The 17,282-nt window shown below is 43.2% G+C and overlaps 1 protein-coding gene across 15 annotated transcripts; it reads right to left on the bottom strand.

The window, feature by feature from the left end:
* Nucleotides 1-15,947, bottom strand: LOC135901224 (uncharacterized). Of its 15 annotated transcripts, none has more exons than XM_070531091.1 (12): nucleotides 13,913-15,947; nucleotides 10,962-11,092; nucleotides 8,895-9,704; nucleotides 7,957-8,001; nucleotides 5,428-5,495; nucleotides 5,233-5,304; nucleotides 5,109-5,162; nucleotides 4,912-4,998; nucleotides 4,700-4,765; nucleotides 4,503-4,574; nucleotides 1,576-1,640; nucleotides 1-735 (listed from the first exon to the last, which is right to left on the bottom strand). In XM_070531091.1, the coding sequence occupies exons 3-12, from the start codon at nucleotides 8,899-8,901 to the stop codon at nucleotides 723-725; spliced, it is 549 nt and encodes a 182-aa protein (XP_070387192.1). In that variant the 5' UTR covers nucleotides 8,902-9,704; nucleotides 10,962-11,092; nucleotides 13,913-15,947; the 3' UTR covers nucleotides 1-722. The 15 variants fall into 15 exon arrangements, with proteins under 15 accessions (XP_070387192.1, XP_070387191.1, XP_070387194.1 ...); XM_070531090.1 differs by lacking the exon at nucleotides 10,962-11,092 and having other exon boundaries at nucleotides 8,895-9,068; nucleotides 9,527-9,704; XM_070531093.1 differs by lacking the exon at nucleotides 10,962-11,092 and having other exon boundaries at nucleotides 13,913-14,039; nucleotides 15,603-15,947.
* Nucleotides 15,948-17,282: the final 1,335 nt, after the last annotated feature.

The following is a 17,282-nucleotide window of genomic DNA, read 5'->3' as shown; positions in this document are numbered from 1 at the left end:
TTGAACTTTGAAAATGTTAATTTTTATTGCCCGCTTCCCATTATAAGATGAACACATATGTAATTAAGTCACATTCTCCTCACAGGACCTATTAATACAAAGTTTAAAATAATCTTTTGCTCTGTTGTTTCCTGTGCCCAAGAGAAACTTTGATTTCCTGGAACCTAATTTCTTTACTGGTGTGCACAGCCTGCTTAACTCTCATCTAATAGTGCAAAATTCAAAGTTGTATTTACTTGGTCAGGTGTTTTTGTGTAGATTGCTGTGCACTTTTTAAACATTGTACAACAGTGTTCCCAGTTACGCCAATGATGCATTTAATTATTCTTAGTTCTGCTCTCTTAACTCTTAATCCTACACTGCTAGAAGAGAGTTAAGCAGGCAGTGCAAGCTGTGTGCACCAGTAAAGAAATTAAGTTTCAGGAAAAAAAAAATTTCAGCTAGGCACAGGAAACAACACATTAAGAAAATGATGGCTTTGAATGTGGCAAATGGTAACATTCAAAACAAAGCAAAAAAGGATGAAACACTAGTGAAAAAAAATATGTTCATACAGGCCATGCAGATAATCTACAACAAGCTGACTTCAGCATGATCATATTTGACAGCAAAATTTAAAAAATTATATTTGTTGAGCAGCAAGTCGCTCGGCAGCATGGCGGAACCACGTCATGGCAGCCCTCTCGAGATCCTTTAGGATGGCATCTGGGTGTCTGATGTCATTAGTCAATGTGCCTGCATGCATGAGCAAAATTATTCTTCCTATAAGTTTCGCACACCACACAAAACTTGGACCAGTGTATACTCTACTAAAGAGACAAAACTTAATACCAGCACTAAACTTAGCAAAGTGTGAATAATAGGTGTATAAGTCATAAGCTGTTACAATGTCGTACATTATATATATTTTGCCATGGAAAATCCATCTAGTTAGGCAATAAGGGATCAAATCTGTCAAAGCAGCCCCAATACAGTGAGTATACTGCTTGACACTAGATTTAAAAAGAAGTAAATGATATCAAACACACCTAATTCACCACACATTAGCTTGCACAGATTCAGCTCAGAGAATTTCTTTTTCCTCTTCGTTCCAAACCAACTGAAGCTTATTGCTGCGCTCCTGCTAAGGAGGGACTGTGGAATGCGTGTCGTTTTCTGTTTTGTTGAGTCCCCTCCTTGGACAACCAAGTGCTTCTTCTGAGTTATAAAGAAACAAGAAAAAATACAGCTATAAAGATAAATAGGGTTCAGTTAACACTGAAAGTTTTGCAACCTAAATGATTTCTCGGTAATAGAAAAGTGCTAACTGGCTTTTACTTTTACTCATATTCTATAAAATTCTCATAGACAGTTAATGTAAAATCCTACAGCATGTCATGAATATGACTTAGTGTCATAAGTAACATCAGTATCAATTTGTCTTGTAACTACAGCCCACTGTAGTTACAAGACAAGCAATTTCACCCTGAGCCTAGGCCATCAAGCAACATGATTAGGGAGTGGAGTACTAATTAGAACGTGCTTACAGCCCTAAAATTGGCAAAATTACAAGAATAGACAAAGCAGAGAACTTACCATCTGATGTAGAGCTTGTCTGTCTGTCTCAAGCTTTTTGTCAAAGTCGAGCACGTCTGTAGCACCTGAAAAAGGCAAATCAGGGCGGACACAAGGTTGTGAAGGTGCACTGTTGGCATTGCTGAGCAGCTCATTAAGGTATTGTGAATGGGCCTGCTGGGTCTGCTTAATACCATTAAGTATCTGTAAGACCCTTTCCGTGAAGGCTACAAAAAAAAGAAAAAAAATTAATGGCATTAATATTATGTAAATTTTCATTTCAGCGCTTTTTGCAAGATGAAAAATTACCGCATTTATTCGAATATAGGTAGACCTTTTTTTTTTTCGGAACTGTTACCCAAAATTAGCTATCGACCATATTCGTGAACACAACTAGCCAGAGTACCAAGCTGAGTTCCACCATTACGCCTGCCGTAAGGCCAGTCTGGAGATTATTAAGACTGCCTTTAAAAAATGCTGCATATTTAATGCGCTCAACGGTGCACGAACATCATTTGGGATGCCAAAGATGCCTGTGAAGCATCTAGCCAGGTTGTCTTCTCTGGCAGTTCAGACGAGGTTACAGCTCGTAGCATCAACTAACGAGATTTAGTAGCCGAGCGGTAAATAAAGGTGTGTCATGGTCAAAGTGTTTCATTTTTCTAGAAAGATATAGGTCTACGTATATTCAAATCATATTTTAAAATTTTTTATGTGAGTTTACTATATAGGGGTCAAGTATGTCAGTAGTCAACCTATTTTCATGTATATATGGTAGTTGATGTGGCAACAATTAGAAAAAAAGAAACAGTGATGAGCACTACTAAAAGTACTATCAGCCATAGTTGGAACATAAACATCAGAACACATGCCTTCTTTATAATTTTCGTCACCTAGCACTGGCCTTGTGATAACAGTGCGAGTTAGGATTCACGATTTGTGCAACGCTGCAGCCACATCACGGACAACAAGTGCTTTTCTAAGTCACCGCGTCCACGCTAGCAACCGTCATAGCTCGAATGATGGGGCACGCTTCTAAAGGAGGAAAAAGCGATAAACTGCACCACTGACTCATGGCAGTGTCACTCCATCACGATGACATTGAGAAAAGGTAGTGTGCCAATGGCAACATACAGAAGCTTTTCTTACATGCTGCATAGCTGCGCCATAGGGTTGGCTAATGAGTACTCATGCATGCTCACACCACTATCGTGAAGCGAAAGCTAGGTGAGGCAAACTGTGTAGAAGCTATGCACTTTGCTGTTTGCATTTCAATTTACACAGGTACATATCACAAGTGAAAGAAACATATTGTTCAATTACACAAGCTTAAGAGATGGAGCTCTAAGAACTTGCTGCTTATCATTTACACTACAGCATTCAACAAAGAAACTCTGGATGCAAGCTGAAACATAAAAATGCAGATACATTAATGACTGGACTAGCCAGCAATATTGCAAGAAATTCTGAACCTGTACTTGTTAGTATGGCTTCATGATAGAAAAGCAGACTGACGACCGGGACAAGAACGCTTTAGAAAATCAAAAAGAAGGTACTCAAAAAAAGCACCAAAAAACCAGACATGTGTCCTTAATGAAAACGAAACGAGCATCTAATCTCTTTATCACGGAGATAGCCAATTTCTTTTTCGGTCAAGGAAACTATGGATCACTGCGCATTGCAAAGGGCTATCATGTGTCAGCTCACTTCTTGCTGCAGTGGCTTAGAGGCTATGGTGTTGTGGTGCTAAGCTTGAGCTCGCAGGTTAAATTGCTGGCTGTCGCATGCACATTCTGATGGGGGCAGAATGCAAACATGCTCATGTGCCATGCACTGGGTGCATGCTGAAGAACCCCAGGTGGTCCAAATTATTCTCGAGCCCCCCATTACGGTGTGCCTGGCTCATAATCATATCTTGCTAGAGGCATGTAAAAAGCCAGAATTAAAATTTTTAGTGTCAGCCCGCGGTCAGTTGCCTTGACCGCCAAAAAAGTTGGCTATCTCCATGACTGAATGATTGGACACTTCATTGTCATACTGCCGTCGTGATGCCGTAATGGTCGTTCCACCTTCGTCATTCTAACATCATCCGACTCTCGCTGTGCCGTCATCACTACGCCATTGTAATCCCATGGTTATCAGCACACCATTGTCATCGCACTGTTTTCCATTGTCATCACTTCAAACATGTCATCTTATTGTCACCATCGTTGTCATGCAGTTGTTTCCGTAGGCCTTCATCACAGTCGTCGCCATGCACTTGCATCATCCCATTGTCCTCATGCTGTCGTCGTCACATTGTCGTGATTATACCATAGTCATTGTTTCAAAATTGCCATCTCCTTCTCGCCATGGCGTTGTCGTCATAATACCTTCGTTGTTCCATAGACGTCATACTTTATCATTACATCTTCGTAACACAGTCTTCATTATGCCATCATGCTCACGGGCAACCTCGCCAAGCGAGTGCTATAAGAAAGTGAGTTGATACCGGAGACACCATATGTCGCCTATAGCCAAAGCAACGATAGTCTCAGAATGGCCACTGTAGATTTTTTAAATAAATGTGGCTTCAGCAATGTGGTGTGCTGCTATATTGCTTGAATGCTAATCACATTACGTCAACAGTCATCATGAGATGGGTTCTGCCATTTTTTCTGTCATGAAGCTGCAACTAAAGAACAAAGCTGATTTAGTGCTAAGGGCACCACTTTCTGTTTCCAATATGTTACAATGAAAAACAATCTAAGTTAGTGCTAATGGACTATCACAAATGCGAATGGTACATATAGAATACAAAAAATAACTTGTCTCAAGTAAATATTAAATGAGAAAGCAAGACAAATCAGTCTTCACAGATAAAATACTGAAAATTTTGCCTTAGCAACATGAAAACCCATCACTGAACCCTATAAACTATAACGATTAATAGAAGGTAGATGACATACCAAGCACTTGTGGATCTGCTTGTGACCTTGTAGCTCCAGTTGAATATGTGGATACCGGCCTGTACGATGAATCTGAACATAAACGACATCACTGGTTATGCTCTGCCTGACTGCAGTGCATTAAATGTCAAAAAAAAAAGAAAATATAATCACTGAACAAAGCCAGCATAAAGATATATTTTGCATGCAGGACATACCAAGAGGTTGCAACTCTGTGAAGCTGGCAACTTCAGCATGTGTCGAAGCAGGCTTGCATAAACCACCTGAAACAAAGACGTAAGAGGACAGTTAGATTGATAGGCTCAAAACGCCTGAAGTAGGCAAAGAATCCTAATTGCATCAAAAGAACTAAATATCAAGAACTACAGCACCATAACAAACATAGCAATGCGACATCAGAATGACACACCAAGCACATGTGGTTCCGTGTGTGGCCTTGTAGCTCCAGCAAGGGGCGTGGATACTGGTGTGTATGATGAGCCTGAACATAAAACAGCTGGACCACAGGCATTTGACCATAGGTAATAAATGTAAAAAAAAAATAAAAAAAGTGGAAACAATGAAAGACAGCAACATATAATGATGCATATCCCATAAACAACATACCCAGAGTTTGCAATTCCGTGAATGAGCCAGCAGCTTCCGACCTGTGCAAAGCACCTAAAACAAAAACACCATGGATTAAACTCCACCTGCATAAAGAACATAACACTGCATATGAATTACACACCGAGCACATGTGTATTCGTTTGTGACCTTGTAGCTTCAGCAAGAGATGTGGATACTGGCCTGTAGGCTGAACCTGAATGTAGAACAGACCATAGGTTATGCTCCACATGACCATAGTGTAATAAATGTACAAAAACTAATACTAGGAACAGTGAATGACAGCTGCACAAAGATGTATATCACATAGGTGACTAACCTTGAGTTTGCAAGTCTGTGTATACCTTGGAGCTTCAGCGTGAGTAGTTACAAACCTGTGCAAAGCATCTGAAACAACAAAGACAGCATGGCTTACACTCTGTTTGACAGCAGAATGCACAAGCAGACAAAAATTTAAATATACTAGCTGAGACCAGCAAAGCATTGAATGTGCCAATAAACTGCATGCATGACACACAAAGCATTCGTGTCATGTCCTGTTATGTCTTACGCTGATATTCGTTCAAAAAAGCCTCAGTAGCCTGTAAGGGTCTTAAATTTTTTACAAAAGGTGCAGCAGCTGGGATGGTGGGGCAAGGGGGTATTCTGTAAGTGTCCACACAGTAGACACTTACAGAATACACCCTCTCTCCTATGATCTGTACAATGCATTTTAATCATAATATGCAGTGCTCCAGTGCACAAGTGTTGTACGAAGCAACATTAAACTGCAATCACATAAGTAAAGACATACCAGGCACTTGTGCTTCTACCTGCCTTCTCTAGAATGGCATAGATGCTAGTCTGTACAGTGCAGCTCAAACAGAAAGATCGAGGCCACTGGTTATGCTTCACCTCAACGTAAAATACATATAAAAAGAAAGAAAACACTATGTGCCAACACAGAGGCATTATTTCACGGCTGGTGAGACAATTAAGAAGCTGCAGGAGAATAATTAGCTTTACATAGTCCTGTAAAGTTGCATTACAAACATTGTGCACCAGTTTGCTAACAACTTTGCAGAGCGAAATTCTCATGTTGGAGCGGCTGTCTTAAAAGGCCAGCTTAGAAACCTTGAAAGAAATGTAATAGTACTGTACGTAATTTGCTGAGCCTGTGGATGAAGCTTCCAGCAATCTGAGTCTTAAGCAGATACTGTCATTACTGCCAGTTCAGAAAATGGATTTCATCGTCATGCTGGATGCGTATATGGAAGGTAAGGTCAAAATAACTGGTTCCTAAGTCAGGAGCTGTAGGTGAAGTAAGATTGTAGGTGACTGTAGGTGAAGTAAGAGCTGTAGGTGAAGTGAAGTAAGTGCATAAAGTGAAGGCCTGAGCCTGCAGACTCAGTTCGTCAAGCTGATGTTAAAATGTGAGGCATGGTATGAAACATCTACAAAAACGGTGCACTAAGCATGTCGTAAAGTTTCACATCCTCAATTAAGAGCCATAAAATTCACAGGCAACAAACTGTTTGTTAATCAGAACTCAAACATAACAGCCAAGTAAAAGGAAGAGCAAGTTTAAGTGTGCCTGGCTGATGACTCGATATGGTGCGACCAGTGGTCCCCAAGCAAAGGTGTACAAAATGGTTTAATTAACTTTTGAGTATGATACCGGTTTAATTGCTACCACAGCATAAATGACAAAACAATTTAGGGTGGACGACTATCCTGGCAGTAGAGCATGCGTGCCTTTTGTTATTCTCTGTGTTAACCTAAATAACAAAAGGCACGCATGTTCTACTCAACATTACAAACAATTTGTAACCTGTACTCATAACGTTGTCTATGCCATTCCACTTTCATGCGGAAGAATGTATGTTAGTCAAACCAGCAGATGCATCAATGAGAGATTAAAAGAGCATCGATATAACGTCACTAGGGTAATCTCGGGTAATTTTGGGTATTCACTACCGAGATTGTTCCTGCAAGCCCATGTTTGAAAGTACTTCCATTCTGTATAGGGCTCATAGCAGGATGACGAGGGAGATTGTGGAGGCCTACGAGATTGCAAAATCAGAGGAAAAATGCGTAAGCAAGCCTTCGGTATCACTATCTGAAAAGTAGATACGATTCCTCGGTTTATCTTTGTGACCACTACAGTACATATTTTCCCCATGCCTTGCACACGTGTACGGTTTATCGAAATTCACCACTGAATTTTCTTTCCTGCTGTTACGTTTGTTTCCGCTCGTACGGTATATATTTATCGATGCGTGCGAAAATAACATCTATAGTTGAAAGTGAAGCGCTGTGCCTGTATATTTGTTTCTTCCTACGTCCTCGTACAGTCGCGCTTATACCACTCTACCATAGATTCTAACCAACTAGCCCGCCAATGTGTTTTAATCCACATGAAAGCTGTGATTGCTATGTATGCTGTCACCAGACTGGTCCACATCGCAAAATTCCTGCACACCGCCACAAATGCCGCTCCTCGCAACTTGGCCGAGCGAAATTAAGGTTCGGAGGTGGTTCGCGAACTTCCACTGGCTGAAAGGAGGTGGCAGCGACGCCAGGAAGATTCCTTGCGTTAATATGTTCGCCAGCAGCTGCCAATATTGCGCGCACATCAGCCTGCACGGCTTGGCTGACGAGACGGTAGGCAGTCGCTCTAGACATAAAAGCCATGCAGATTTTACTGCTCGCTTGTATTCCTCGTTGTTCAGATTCTCAATCGTGAGTAAACTGACGTGTGCATGTTGTTTACGCGAGTGACATTGAGAGTATAGCACTGGACTGCACTTTAAAAGTGGCAGACTAACGCTAAGAACATGGAGGAATGAAAAATGCGACGATAACCTACATTCGTATTCGTTTTCCATGGCGCGCTTCCCGCCAACCGTAAGCCCTAAAGAAATGTGAAAAACAAGGCCATCACACGTATGTCCGCAGGCCAGACTGATCAGAAACAGTTAGCAAATGACAACACTCACCTTCAATTGAAACGCAGGCTTGCTCCACGAGCCCTACTATAAAAACTATTTAAGAGAGCGTGTGAAACCCCGAAACTATATAGGACCTATGCGAACACGGAGCCTAAGGGAGAAGCTTCACAACTCCAACTTTGTTTCTTCTATACCGGTACAACCTAAACATTACGCTGTCGTTACAGCATCTGGCTAGCTCATTGCCACATTTTGCGACAAAACCAGTGATCACACAGAGTTGCCTGTCCTAACACTATTCCAAGAATTCTTTAAACAGTTCATTTATTTAAGCACAAAGCATGTCATGCCTCTCAAGTAAGCTGCTTTGCACTGCACCACATCATGCCCAACTAGAAAATTTACCACGCAATAAGCTACTAGAAGTAGCTACAAAATCAGCAGTCTTCTGAAGTCAGCTTAATTTGCAGCTCCTAAAATTGGCTATTATTCAATTAGGGGAAGGAAAGAACAGATTGAATATACATATGTCTGATCAGAAAGTTGTGGTGGTGTGATGCAGGCTAAGGCAATGAAAGAAAGCCATTTTGCCATTGGTCTGCCTCTGTCCCAAAACCAGGCACCGCAAACGAGGCGACTTCACTTGACTTTGACATCTCCAAGTTCGTTTGCCCGAGCACAGAATACTCAATCGAGGTGAGCTCAATGCACATCACCCACATTGGGGATGCAAAGACTTATGGCCAAGAGGATGCCACCTTGATGAAGCAGACACCACAGACCTCAAATTAACAAATGACACCAACTATCCCAACTGCCAGACCCTCCATTAAATCCGGAAGGGCAGTACACTTACCTAACATGGGCAACTGGGGCCTTCATCCAGAGTATCAGTGCGACTTTGCCCCAAGAGGCAGCGACCATTATCCATTATTCCACATTTACAGCCACATTCAATTAAACATCCAATTAAGCCACATTCACAAATTCAGGGTTTCACGCTGGGACCATTTCCATGATGCACTTGAGTCTGCAGAATGTGAAGGTGTTGGGGAATCGCTAGCAACAGGCATCCTTCACACACTGCAAAGAGCGACATGCGAACTAGAGCTTACTGGGGCAACATCCAGCCCTGACAAGCACCTGCTGCAACTTTGGGGTGAGCAAGCCAAGCTGCATATTGCATACTTAAATTGAGCCGCATGCAACAAACCCTCATCAATGTTCTTCACAAGACTGAGCAGGCAATATGTCATGCTAAGAAACTTGCCAGAGACTAGTGGATAGATCACTGCGCGTCATTTGAATGTATAGGTCTCAGTAAGATGCGACACATTCTCAGCTATAACAGGATGAACCAAATACTGTAATACTATTGAAAACATGCTGCTCGATCTTCAGTGCACATCTCAGTAATTTGAGGAACAAGCTACAGATGCTTTCCCCGACCGCCTCACAGTGACTGACCATCACCAGAGTTGTACGCACCTTAATGACCACTTGCGAAGGAAGGAATGGAAAGCCTCTTTATGATGGCGGAACCTGTTGTTGCTCTCGAACATCTCAACACTTGAAGCGCACGTGGGAAAGATGGAGTCATCTTGCAGATGTTGAGGAATCTTGCCAAAACAAGGAAGCAAGCACTATTTCTTGTAATCAATGAAATCTGGAATAATGGAATTCCCCACAGAGTGAGTACACTTGGTCATGATGTCACTACCGAAACCGGGCAAGAAACCTAACACCATAACCACCCTTTGATCAGTCTCACTCACATTGACAGTGTGCCAATTGACTGAAGGAATGTGCGTCGCGACGCTGAACCACAACATGGGAAAGACAAGACTATTTCCACCTGTGCCAGATTGGTTTCTGGCCGAAGGTTGACACGTGCGACAATAGCCTCTTTCTGCATCAAAGCATCGCCAAACCAGCCGCCTCGGAGAAAATATATGTGGGTTCATAGTCGCAGTCGAACGAAGAAGAATGTTGGGCACAGTCTGCAATGAGGAGGTACTGGTGGCTTTTCATGAAACCTGCCCAGGCATTAAGCTTGCCAGTGTTGCCAAAGCCTCTTATGCAGCCAAATGTTTGAAATATGAAGTTATAGTAAACAGCCAAAGACTTTTACCAACTGCACAGGTGGAAATGCAGGTAAAACCCGGACCAGCACACTTGATTGCAGGAATGATTCGCTGATGAAGTAAGAAGGTAACTTAACAGTTGGTGATAAGGTATACCAAACGCAAGGATGTGCAGTGTGTATATGTACTGTTAAGCCGAAACAGATGAATTTTCTCCAAAGCAATATAAAAAGCTCATTTTTTTCAGGATGCCACTCATGTGCTTTAGGCAAGTGTGGACAGGGTTATATAAAGCTGTATAGGCAAAATGATACAGCTAGATACAGCTTTTCAGCGTAATATTCTCCCTGGGCTAAATTCTGGCTCCTTGAACTCATTCAAGATCATTAACTGTAGCACCAAAGTAGTGGACCACTACCAGAACAAAGCACGTAGTGTGCCTATCTCGATTCTTGTGCTTATGCCAGCCTTCTTTTTTACAGCAATAGCTGCTATGGGCTAACTCCCCTGGTTGTTCTGATGTCTACTGGTGTTGTCACTGGAATTCCCAAATTTCTTTCTAGAATACTGCAAATAAAGTTTTCATTGTGCTGCGAGGTTTCAAACATACGATCAAAAGATTGGCAGTTCACCAATTCTATATTTCAACCACTCTGCTGAAGGTACAGTCACGGTGAATACTGATCCTGGAGAGCGCAATCAAGCCAACAGGTGCCATGATTGGCTACCACCTGCTCAATGTCTGCGTATTGTATGTAGAGTTGGCGTCCATGCTTTCAAGTTCTGAAACATCACCTTCCCACTTGTGAAGGCAGCCCTATGTTAATTTTTTTTCTTACATGTAATGACAGCGATTGGGTGCATCTGCTTCATTGATCTTCTTCTAGTGCTTGGCTTCTCAGATTTACTGGCTGGGACTGTTGGTATCTTGTTTTTCTCCGGCACAGCGCAAGACCTAGCAATGGGTAGCCTAAATATAGATTTGAGAAAACCAAAACAAATTTAGCAGTAAGCTAAAGGGTTGTTTTGGTGGAGACCAGTGGCCAAGTCCGCATATGAAAGAGGAGGGAGAAAAGTCGAGTCCTTCCACTTCAACACTGCGAGGCACAACTCCCACAAATAAATACGACTCATACTTAATTTACTTCCTTAAAGGAGATTACTGACTTGCATTGGCAAGTGTTCACTTCAACAAACACAGCATTAAGCAAGCTTCCTATGCATATTTCACCAGCTACTGCATCATTGTTCCACATTACGAGTGAAACTGCAATTTTCTTTATGTCAGAACTTGCCCTATTTCGTGTTTTCCAGTAGGATGTTAGCAGTGCTATTAAGGCACTTAAATACTCATTAATAGTAGTAGAGAAAAAAAAAATAAAAGTAAGAAAGCAGTGGCTTTTTCTGCATAGACTGCCTACACCTGGTGCTCTCAGTCATCTGTTAAACTATTCTAAACAAGAAAAGCTTCTACGCAATTATTGTGCAAAGTGAGACCACAACTAAACCAGAGGCATCTTCGTAAGCAACATATATTTATTTGGTGACATTTTCTGCAGCCCTGCTGTTGGGCTTTCTTTCCTTCCTTTTCAGCTGTGCAGGTTCACTAAGAAGTGATGAGATAGTTTGACAATTTAAATCATTGAAAGACTTAGCGAAACCTTTTTCGGGTTGTTTTTTCTTGGTTTCATAGTCTGCACATTGCATTTTAAGGGATGTTTTCGATGTTTTTTGCTTTTTTTTATGTGTAGGGCATGTTAACACTTTTTACACCATGTCAAGTATGTGGTGCAATAGAGTTCTTGGATGGAGTCTTGCCCTTTCATTCTGTACAATATCATGTCGGTTTTTTGTGTCCAAGGCTGTTTTACATTTGAGTGTGATTGTAGCATTTTGCTAAGTTTTGCCTCTGTCACCCAAGCTTGAAAGCTTGCTACCCACTGCTGGTGGTATGATGCATGTGACTTTTTTTTTTCAATAAAAGGAAGTCTGTCACTTATCCTGTGCACTGGTTGTCTTTGTCTTTTTGAATTGCAATTTGTTGCCTATATTTGCTCTGTTGTTACATTTAAGATTAGGAATGTCTATCATGGTTGACATCATTTAACCATATTGTACACAATGTGGATGATATGTAGTAGGAATATATCACCACCATAAACATAATAAATAGAAGTTAATAATTCAAGAATAGTGCCTTTGCATGGTGGTGCAGCCATGAATTGTGGCTATAAGGTGCCTGCAGTGCAGGTAGCATTGCTTCAGCAGAATATAGTTCAACTCTACTACTTTGAAACATCATTGCTTTTATTTGCATTTGTATAGCTCCAGTTCCTGTGAACAACACACATCTGGTGGAAGAGTGGCTCGCACCTGCAGTTTGGGCCAATGAATAGCCAATATTCTGTCCGTTTTCATGTTATTAGCATATTATTAAAGGCAGTTGTTTTTATAGTAGCCTGTCTGCCCAGTGTAGAAGTCGTTAGGGGGTGTTAGGATCTCGTAACCTTCTTCAGCTCTGCAAGGGACACAGCATCTGGCACATAGTTTGTCACAGGCCATGTCTTCAGGGCAAGTTGAGTTTACTCGCAAAGGGAGAACCAAGCTTGTTGAAATTAAAGTAAACTGCCTGTACACTCAGTAGCCTTCTTCATCTTGTGTGACATGTGGTTATAGCAACCCTTGCTTTATGCAGTTCTTGTCCGGCAGCAGTCTTTTGCTTTTGAAACACTCAGGATAGCTTTCAGCAAGCTGGACAGGAATAACAGTGAAAAACCAGCAGATATGTTAATTGTCAAACTTATCATGCAAAGCTTCATACAGTATGATGAGGGCATAAATAAATGAGGGTGTTCAAGGCCTTGCAGCACATGTCATTAGTTTGGAGCAACATGACATATAGCACTTTTTTGTCGCATGATATAGGTTCAGCAGGTGTGGCCCTGGTTGAAGTGCAGCGCAAGGTCAGGAAAACAGTTATCTATGAGTAGCACGCTGGTAAAGGAGATGCAGGAAAAACTAGTGCGAAGCCTGTTGAACATCTGATTGACCCAGCTGCTGGCTTCACCAGGCAAAGTGTGATAAAAAGAAGGAAGTCAACACATCAGAAGGTTTTTACATATAAGCACTGTGCTAAGGTTCTCAGGCAGGTCTCTGTGATAACACGCCAACAAGCTTTAGTGTGCAAGCTATGCACGACCAACTACATATGCCTTCTGCTCGGACAAAGAACTGCTCATTGTAACTAACGAGGATGGAGTGGACAAAAAAAAAAAAAAAAAACAGCAGCTTCATTAATGTGGTCTCACTGGTATCAACAGTGTTTTGTAAGTGTGCATCGCCACACTCCCCAATGCCTTCTTGGGTGACATCAGCAAGGACCAGTTTGCAGCAAGGGGTAACAGACATCTTTACAAGCTAAACATGCATGCATGCATGGAGAGCACATTGCATCCAAAAAGTTGGCACTTCACAGGGGCACTGGAGAAGGAATAGATTATTGACAGTGGGCAAAGACAAGCTTCTCTGCTACTAAACACCCAGCACTGTTGCCATGTAACGACCTCTGAAACAATCCCTCTCAAAGATGAAATCATCTCTGTGTATCCATAGAGGGCAGACAGGGAAAGCCCCTTCAGAAATGCTGCCAGCTTCAAAAGGCCCACTTTGGAGCATCCTGAATGCTTCCTTCTTAGACATTGCTGGGTGCAAGCATTCTAGTGTCCAAAAGTTGTCATTGAGAGCACTGTTGGTTTGGTGGCAATACAGTTCAGAAGCGATTGCAACAAACCTCCCTTCCTAGTTGGTCTGGAGGCTCACAGTGCTCAGGAAGAACACCATGAGACAAGCAAGGTGACTGGATGCCTCCAAGCCCTTGTTCGTTTATCACACTCCTCTATTAGTAACAAACAAGAGACCTGAAACCAACAAGCTCAAGTTCAGAACTCATGTGGTTACTGGGGAGGATCCATAATAAAAAGCACAAAAACAGAAAACTCAAGGGAAAGGACAAAGCACCATTCGACACTTAGTATTGCTGCAGCCCACCCCCTTCTTTCACTTTGTCTGGTCGCGCTACATTTTTTTACAATAGATAGGCATGAAGTTCTCCTGTGCACAGCTTGCTGCAGAAAGCATAGGCAATGTTCCCAATCAGTGTCCGATTTTTATATACACTATGTTCTGGCTTAAAGAGGCTCGAAACACTGCAATGGAAGCTTCTAGTGGAAAAGGTGCCTGGAAGAAAAGACAAAAGAAGCTGTGCTGCAACCATCATGGCAACATCTTGTCCCCTTAATAAAAATTGTGCTTCCATATCAACTTCAGCCCTCCAGTTTACAGTACCAGCGCACTTATGAACGAATGAATTCTCAAAGAGCATGTGCTGTCCAGCCAAAAGCATGGGCATGAATCTGCATTGTGCTCCTGCATTGAAGGTGAATAACGCATTCCATAATGTCATATGTGCTCTAGTGGGTTTCCCTGCAATATGAATTTGTAATGTACAAAGAATCGTCAGTGAAGCTTACTACGAGCACAGATGCGCTTGCAAATTATATCAATTGAATATAATGAGCACAGTGTAAACCTATGTGCCCTTTCCACTCTTAGTATGCTTTACTGCATGATGCTTATTTCCACCCATGTATTGCGGTGTAGCAAGCTACGAAAGAAACGTTGCATAATTGGGCTTTTTAAAATTACCTTTCTCGCAACACACCAATGTTTCGCGGGGATACATAAGCAATGTACTGCGGTGAAGCATACTAAAAGTGGAATGGGAATTATACCCTCGCGCACTCGCCGCTTCTCAGGTCGCCTAAGTGGTCATACTATGCTGGGTGATAGCGGCCCCTCCTACTTTTAGTATGCTTCACCGCGTAACTAAAACGTACTGCGGCGAAGAAGCAGCGCATTTGTATTGAGTGAATAAACAAATTATTTTTACAACAGTAAAGAAATAAACGCGCACCATGCATCAGTCTACTACACGGAAGAGCGTCGCAACAAACGGTAGCTGATTCACACAGGCCGTGTAGCCCACTTGTTAGTCATAAAGGATATTATGTGCAATTCAAAATTTCAGACACACAGAAATATGTTTACGTTCATACTTCTTGCGTAATAAAACTGCCAGTACTTCCACAATAGAAAGTAGTCTACAACACACAAATGTAAAGAACACAGACATATGCCTCGTTTCCAACTCGGTCGTCATGCAAATGACATATAGCTAGGAAAAACGTGAACAAGCTGTGTGTTAGCATCGTAAACTTCATACTAAGCAAGGTGCACACCACAATTCCGCGACAGCCGCTAATGAGACCAAAACGGAAGCACATGTCAGTGAACGCGCAAATGGAGCCCCTATACTGCTCCACCACCACTTTCACTGCACGGCTGCACCACTCGTTACAAGCACAGCACACCAACCACACATTCTGCACTGAACAATGGGCGTTCAACGCAGTCGCATTTACATGACTTGTAGGTAGCAGCACATCCCTCGATGTCCGTTATGCAAACGCGGACACGGCGACGCCACATCGCGGTTTGCTGAACTGCGCTGCCGATGCACGGGTCACACAACGCAGATTCGGTACTGCCAAAGCTCACAGAGGCCAAAGCCGCACTGCTGCACTACCACTACTCACGGCTTTCCGCCAAGTAACACAGAACCTACAACCAACACACAAGCAGCGCAAGCACAATCACATGAGGAATGTTGAACAACGCGCGGTCCAGAGAACGATCAAGCCGAGAACGAACACGCCACGGCGTCACTCGGCGGCACCATCGCGCCTTTGGCGCCTTCTCAAAAATCTGTAAACGATCCTGTCCCTAGTAAAAGGTCACGTGAGGGATTTTTGTACGACGCACGCCCACCGCGGCGGCGCTCTAGCTGTACTAGCGGTATGCTAGCCGCATAGAGTTATATAGAACATGGCTAGCGGTTCACACTTTTTCGGGCCAGGTGTTCCTCTAGAGTTGGTTAAATTAACTCTATGGTTCCTGCTGTCAAACAAAACAAAGAATTAGTACACGTTCTGGTTAGAAACAGTTTATTGAAGCTTTTATGTTACCATTATTTACCAGTCTGCCTGAACAAACACTGGTGACAACAAAATAATGGCAAGAGTGACTAGTTAAATGTCCCCGGAATCCTTGTTCGGCATGGGGGGCATTTCAATATATGGGGTTTTACGTGCCAAAACCACTTTCTGATTATGAGGCACGCCGTAGTGGGGGACTCCGGAAATTTTGACCACCTGGGGTTCTTTAACGTGCACCTAAATCTAAGTACACGGGTGTTTTCGCATCTCGCCCCCATCGAAATGCGGCCGCCGTGGCCGGGATTCGATCCCGCGACCTCGTGCTCAGCAGCCTAACACCATAGCCACTGAGCAACCACGGCGGGTATGGGGGGCATTTCCATTTCTGGGTACTCCCAGGCGACTGCTACTAACGTTTACGCTCTGCTGGCTTCAGCCCCTGGACCGTGCGGAAAATGGGCGGCACAGGCGGCTGGAAAGGGTTGATATCTCGACTGCTGTTGCCTCCACACGTACCCAGGTCCCATTGTTCCTCGGGCTCCGGAACAAACGGTTTTACCCGGTACTTGTATACAAAATTGTGGGTCCGGCTCGTCCCTTGTTCGGCATGGGGGGCATTTCCATTTCTGGGTACTCCCAGGCGACTGCTACTAACGTTTACGCTCTGCTGGCTTCAGCCCCTGGACCGTGCGGAAAATGGGCGGCACAGGCGGCTGGAAAGGGTTGATATCTCGACTGCTGTTGCCTCCACACGTACCCAGGTCCCATTGTTCCTCGGGCTCCGGAACAAACGGTTTTACCCGGTACTTGTATACAAAATTGTGGGTCCGGCTCGTCCCTTGTTCGGCATGGGGGGCATTTCCATTTCTGGGTACTCCCAGGCGACTGCTACTAACGTTTACGCTCTGCTGGCTTCAGCCCCTGGACCGTGCGGAAAATGGGCGGCACAGGCGGCTGGAAAGGGTTGATATCTCGACTGCTGTTGCCTCCACACGTACCCAGGTCCCATTGTTCCTCGGGCTCCGGAACAAACGGTTTTACCCGGTACTTGTATACAAAATTGTGGGTCCGGCTCGTCCCTTGTCGCTGTGCAGACGGTCGATGACC

The sequence above is a fragment of the Dermacentor albipictus genome, chromosome 1 (assembly GCF_038994185.2).
Source record: "Dermacentor albipictus isolate Rhodes 1998 colony chromosome 1, USDA_Dalb.pri_finalv2, whole genome shotgun sequence".
Lineage (NCBI taxonomy): Eukaryota > Metazoa > Arthropoda > Arachnida > Ixodida > Ixodidae > Dermacentor > Dermacentor albipictus.
The sequence above is the reverse complement of the archived record's forward strand: the minus strand, read 5'-3'. Positions and strand labels throughout refer to the sequence as shown.

What these genes read in the sequence shown, in the direction of transcription:
- LOC135901224 (XM_070531085.1), bottom strand. Translation starts at nt 7,723, where the DNA reads ATGTGCGCGCAATATTGGCAGCTGCTGGCGAACATATTAACGCAAGGA. An exon ending in CACAGACTTGCAAACTCAAG is followed by an intron (nt 5,305 to 5,427) that starts GTTAGTCACCTA and finishes TTCTACATTCAG; the next exon opens with GTTCAGCCTACAGGCCAGTA. An exon ending in CACGGAACCACATGTGCTTG is followed by an intron (nt 4,766 to 4,911) that starts GTGTGTCATTCT and finishes TCTTTGTTTCAG; the next exon opens with GTGGTTTATGCAAGCCTGCT.